General features: G+C 50.5%; 1 protein-coding gene across 3 annotated transcripts in view; it reads right to left on the bottom strand.

Moving 5' to 3' along the window:
- Positions 1–2493: 2493 nt before the first annotated feature.
- Positions 2494–6209, bottom strand: part of MFN1 (mitofusin 1) — a 38700-nt gene continuing 34984 nt past the window's right edge. For all 3 annotated transcript variants that reach the window (XM_019532760.1, XM_019532761.1, XM_019532759.1), the window contains 3 exons: positions 5527–5723; positions 4680–4814; positions 2494–2847 (listed from right to left, as the gene is read on the bottom strand). In XM_019532760.1, coding sequence (XP_019388305.1) covers positions 2778–2847; positions 4680–4814; positions 5527–5723 — 402 coding nt within the window. In that variant the 3' untranslated portion in view covers positions 2494–2777. The remainder of the gene's footprint in view (positions 2848–4679; positions 4815–5526; positions 5724–6209) is intronic.

The raw sequence follows: 6209 nt of genomic DNA, 5'->3' as shown, positions 1-6209 counted from the left end.
ATCCCCCGAGAGCAGCCCGGAGGGCCACTACACTCAGCCTGAGTTGGGCTTCTGGCTCTAGCTTTAGGCAAGTCTCCTAGTCCTCTTCACTGCTGTAAGCAATGCTATTTCTGCTTGAAGGAAAGGCACGCATCTGCTACCTGCTTGCACTCTGGCAAGCCGGGGAAGGGAAAGTTAGCTTCCCCAGCTATGCTGCACTGCAGCTGTGTCACTTAGCAACTGCGTTCCCTTTCCTCCAGTTGCTTGGCTGTGTGCGTGCAAACTGAGACACTGCGCTCGCGTTCCTCGGGAGAGGGACAGCAGGCTGCTGCCAAAGGAGGGAACAGCTCTTCCCCTACTGCTGCAACAGCAAACTTACCTTTCAGAAAACCTTGGGACAACCAGTGCTACAATGCCAGATGCCAACAGGTGCAGACACGCTCAAGTGACTAGAAACCAGCTGAGCTTTTCTTTATTGCAGATGCAAGTAAGAGGAGGACCTTGTAAAGAATCACGTCCACTCTGCCATAAAAATATTTCTGAATTTTATTCCTTACTTACAGGGCTCCAACCTTCTCTCAGCCTCAAGCTGGGGCTGGGGACAGCAATACTGATTGTCACATGCACAGTCAGTTCCAGTTTCCACACATGGAGCAACCCTGAGTCCTAGGGTCTCGTGCTTTGAATTTCCCCTGGTGAAACCTCTGAGCCACAGGCTCCCTAAGAAAACCTTTGCTTAATTCTTGGACTGCAGCCAGGCTGCAAATCAGCTCCAAACAAACCACCCCTGTAGCAGCCGCTGGTTTTGATTTTAAAACAAGTGCTGTAGTGCATTGACGACCTTTCAAACACAAGATCGCTGGATGGAGGATGGAAGCTACAACAGCTGCCATCTGCTAGAGGCTGCCCCCTTGGTGCGTTGCTTTTGCACTGACTATGCAAGTAGCTGTAAGTCACATGCATGTACAAAGTCTGCTACAGCATCTCCAAATGCTTTGAAAAAACACCTGACTAGATACCTGCAACGTAAGTACACTTGCATCACTTCTGTACCACTCCTGGGCTGGGTTGTCATCCTGCTTTCACAAGAAGTTGGCCTCAGAACTGCAGCCCTTTAACCAGTCCCATCCCACATACAGAACGGTAGAGGTTTCCAAAGTAACCAGTGTGTAGTGGTATCTTCCCTTGTATGAAGATGAATAAAATCATATTGCTGGAACACTTCTAATGCAACATGTAGCTCCATGCTAAAGCGCAGAAGTTAACAAATTGATAGGAGTGAGTGGCTGGTTCCTGACTTCAAAATGAAGTATGTCACTATCAAAAACAACCCCAAGATACATTTCATTAGCCCTTTGTTTGAAGGTTAGGATTGCCGATGCCAAGCACCACTGCAACAGTTGGGGGGAAAAATCCAAACTGGCTTCTTAAGCCATAGCAACTTTTCATTTCATTTTGGTTTTAAACCTGAATTTGTTCAAATAAAATGTAATGCTTTCATAAAAAATATATAAATATCCTCACCCCCTAACCTAAGTTATTAAAAAGCCTGTTTACAAAATACAGGTTTATCAGGTTTGAAGATGCAGCAGGCAGCAGCACTTGGCACTCAGTGTCACTATGTGTTAGTTGGGGGACGAGGGTTGGCTTTTGGCAGGCTAGCAAGGGTGAAATAGCCACACGCTCAACTGTTTAAACCCAGAACAGAGAGGGTGCGCTGGCCACGTGTTTCCAAAGACCCAGGTTTGAACTAAACAGGCACCTACCTCAATGATGACAGTCTAACAGTGCTAGGCTGCTATTTTTCCAGTAGACAAAGCAGTCAGTCAGGCACAGCTACATAGTTTCCCTTGATCTTCACATCTTGTATCCATTAATCCTGGACAGAACCTGGAGAGCTACAAAGCTGCGCTGCAGCCGAACCCGCAACTCTTCATGTCACGGAAAATCTTTCCACTCTCAGCAGTCGCTGGTTCAGAGGCCAGCAAACCAGCAGCAGGAGCCCAACTCAAAATTGCAAGCCACTTGGGCTGCTTAACTTCAAACCACTCCTAAACCTGCTTGGCAAGGCAGCCCATGTGTAGAGGTTTGCTTTCACGTGTGATTCACCTGAAATTTGTGCTCATTAAGTGCTGGTTCACACAGCTATTATAGCAGCACCGTTCTGCCGTCCGAGCAGGCCTAGGGGTGCTGGTCCAGCTTTGCCAGCCCGAGAGCACCCAAGTAACAAATCGCATCTTTCCCTCAGCCCAAAGTGTCCAGGACCAAGAAGGGGAGCTACTGAGTTTGGTTCCATGGAACCAGTCACACAGCGGGGTGGCGGGGTGGGCTGCAGCCCCAAGCAAATTGGTTCTGCCCTAGCTCAGCAGCCGAAGGAGCCCATCCCTCCTGCTAAGTTCACCTTTTCCTTAGGAGGCATGTGAATGTGGCTGTTGCTAGCCCAAAGGAGAGAGAAGGGACCGGCGCCTTCCTCCTGGATGCCAGGAAGTGGGTTTGCCCTGGGCAGGCACCATCCAGAGCGGAAGGTTTCTTTTATTGTTGAGCATCTAAAGAATAAATTATCTGTCACTAAATATAAATCATTTATCAAAATCTGCCAATTAATCAAGTGGCCACAACCCTCTCTGTGCCCCAGGGACTCTACACCGGTCACAGCTGAGGCCCACACCTGGTTCTTACAGTATTTGACAGGGATAATCAAGGTAACTTGATAAATAAAAGTTAATTCATGGCCTCCCTGGGGAGAAGTCTGTCAGCGCACTGCGTCGGCTGTGTCCCACGGTTTCCTGGGCTGCGCTCTATTTGCTCTGCCGAAGAAACTGCTTGGTGAAAAGCTCCAGCTCATTGTCCAGGTGAAGGGCTTTGTTTCTGCAAAATGGGCAGAAGAGGAAGAGTGACCGAGATTGTGGCAGTCAAGAACCCCGGCCCATGTCCACGGGGCTCCATGAGACACGCACTGGGATGGGCTTGCAGTGTCTTCACGTGTTCAGAACTGAAATGCCAGGCACCAGGCCCTAAAGCCAGGTCAGCAGAGGCAGGGGCGGTTACTGCAGATGCAGCTCTAGTTATGGTTGCGGCAGTGAGGGCCAAATTGGAAACAAAGCCCAGCTTCAAAATGCTGCCCAGCCCCATCCTAACCCCTTCAGGGCTTCGGCCAAGCAGACGTCAGGTTAGGTCCTGTGAGTTCCAGGAGGGAGTGGGGACTGCTGGGCTAGAAAGGAGCAACTTCCTTGCTGCCTGGAGGCCAAGTCCTAGGGAAGATCCTACTTTCCTCTCAGCCTTGACAGCTCCAGCACTCCCCCTACCCACTGCTGACAGCACGCTGGACACCAGTCAGTGAGACCTGCTAGTGCAGCATTAGTGTCCGGGGCACTCAGGACCTCAACACTGTTGCCACCTGAAGCCAGCAGCAGCATGCAGGGCCCGCGGTGCCTGCGCACCTTTACTGCTGAGATTCTGGGAGCATGGGATGGGGGCCACTTCTTAGCAACGTTCACAGCCCTAGCTCAGAAGTGCTGGACACTATTCCTATGGCTTCCTCAGGGGGGGCTGGAAGGGGCTCCGTGAGGCTCCAAGCTGTGCAGACTAGCCCCTTGGGACTCCCGTAAGCGGAGCTCGCTGGAGACACCCACATCTTTCCAGCAGGGCTCCCTGCGCCCCTGCGTGTCCCACACGAGCCCCTCCCTGCAAGCTCCAGCCCTTGCCAGGGCCTCTGTGCTCCCAGCTTAAGCCCCGCTCTTACTTTCCTTCCTCCTCTGGCGTGGCTTTCCTGTGCCAACGTTTTCGGCAGCTCTGGAACGAGGGAGGGCTGCTGTGCTGCAGGACTGGGCCAACTCCTCCCAGCACCCAGCCCTTCCACAAGGCTCTGCCAACCAACCCCCCCATAGGTCCCTGGCACGTGGGAATAGAGCCAATGCAGCCCTCCAGGCATGTGACACTTGAACGGAGCCGTCAAGCCAAGCAGTAGGCTTTGCACACGCAACTCTGGGGCTGCCAAAAATGCTCCCATTCATCTTCAGGATTAGGGGACCTGAATGTAGCAAGGACCAGAGCCCACAGGCAGTATGAGTGGGGAGACAAGCACAAACCCACACAGTTGCTAGCAAGGGAGCCTGCAGCATGCATCTCTGCCTAGTGGGAAAGGCTCTTAAAGAGAAAGGAGGCATGCGGGGGCTGGCAAAAGACAAGAGACGATAAAGGACCTGAATTCCCACCTCTGCCTGGTAGCTACAACTGCTCCCCTTCCCAGGACACAACAGCTCCTCAGGCAGAGGCCCCTGGAGAAAATGCACAGCCATGGAGGCTGAAAAGCAATATTAAAGCACATTCACGAGAAACGCCCCTGCCTGACCCCAGCAGAGTGAGCCAGTTGGTCTTGGGAGGGGACAGTGCTTTTCTGATCCTTTCAGGCCTCCCTGAAACGTGCAGCTTTTAAACACAGCTGTAAAAATGGCACCAACAAATACAAGGCTCAAAAACGTAAAGGGCATAGAACCGCCCATTCACTTGCACCTCCACTTCTGTGGGCTCATTGGAATTACCTGCACTTCTGTCTATCAAAGGCCAATGCAACAAATGCCTGCAATTTGTGACATCACTTAATAAGGACACAGGATAAGAAATCTAGGTCCTCTGAAGTGAAGGGGGCCAGGACTTTACTTCTGACGTGGCCAGTAGTCATTACAAACAAGCAAAATTACCTCAGCTGCTTTGAGCGACTCTGGATTTTCTCTAACTGGTTTATTTCTTTGGATAGTCTGGCGATTTCTTCCTCCAGGTTTTTCTCTGTAACGTCAACTTGCTGACACAGCCGAGCAAACGTCGTGGCCATTTCCCTAAAGGCAAACAAGTCTGTAATGGCTTTGCATCACAACACAGTCTTATGCTGCATGCCAGAGTCCATGCAAACAGACAACCTGGTGCTCAGAACAGCCACCGAGGGAGACTCGCACTGGGAAAGGCAGCATGCCGGGGAATGAGAGAGGAGGCCGCATTTAAAAACCAACAGATAAGGACACTTTTGCAGTGGTGGTTTTAAGGGTCACAGAATACCAGTAGGACACGGACGCTAGGATTGCTTCTACCCACTTCTCAATGCCGGCATTGGCATTTTGGTGGGGTGAAGCTTTTTATCAGCAACCTAAGACTAAGTCCACAAAGGGACTCAAATTCTGCAGTGCAGGACGGAGGCATCACTAGAATCCTCAGCCTCAAGTTAGAGGCCGGCCCAGGCTCTAGACTGCAAGGAGAAAGGCCTGAATACACACTGTTTGTGCCTGACATAATCCCACTGACTCCTGCCTAGCCAGAAGCCATCAACCCCCACTCCATGCATGATCACTCCTTCAGGGTGCGCGAGATTCAGAACTGCACACCGTAACAGGGAATCAAAAAGCTACACCTACTTGTATAAAGACATGAGGGGAATTCTGCAGCGGCTCTTTTTTTTTTTTTAAACCAAAAAAACCTGATCTGCACACTGATGGTGTCCGGTCAGCTCCATTTTGTGACTCTCCCAGTGCAGATGCCATGGTCACTAATACTCACTGTTGTACTTGGTGGCTGCAATTTGCACTAGTAAAAGTGATGATCTGCTGCAACTTTTCAGTCGCATAGTTTACGAATTGCTGTTTGAAGGCTCTCTCTCTTGCTTTCGTGGTCCAGGTCAGCCTCTCATAGACATACAATAATCCATACAGGCTCATGGAAAGGGTGATGAGTTTCCAGCCTACAGTTCTCCAGACCTGGAGGGGAGAATAAAAAACATTTTTCTTTGACTTGAGGAAGAAATACAAGAGCAGCTCTATGGAAAGTGGCTTGTCAGAGCTATTTGGTCATAATCAAAAGGCTGCAGACAAATGTCCCCATTGTGTTGCTCCCTTTGTTCTTTCCAGTCAGATCAGGTTAACAAAACACATCTCTCCTCCAGCTGGCAGCGAAGCAGACTCTTCAGCTACACAGAAACGAGCCGGAGCCTCTTCTGCCTCCTGCCTGAGCAGCAAGCACATTAGCTACCTTCAGTCTGCAGTCGCTTTATTGCTCATTAGGAGGCAAGGGGCAGAATGCAAAGCTCTCATCAACTCTGAATTGAGCTTGATAATGATGTCGGGCCACATACTCACTGAGAAACTGAGCATAACACAAGGAGCCATTTTTCTTACTAGAAGCTCACTGCTTGCACTCAGTGCATCTTCCTGGTATACCCCACAGCACAGGGCTAGTCAACCAGG

This window comes from Crocodylus porosus, unplaced genomic scaffold (genome assembly GCF_001723895.1).
Source record: "Crocodylus porosus isolate Cpor-Errol unplaced genomic scaffold, CroPor_comp1, whole genome shotgun sequence".
Lineage (NCBI taxonomy): Eukaryota > Metazoa > Chordata > Crocodylia > Crocodylidae > Crocodylus > Crocodylus porosus.
The sequence above is the reverse complement of the archived record's forward strand: the minus strand, read 5'-3'. Positions and strand labels throughout refer to the sequence as shown.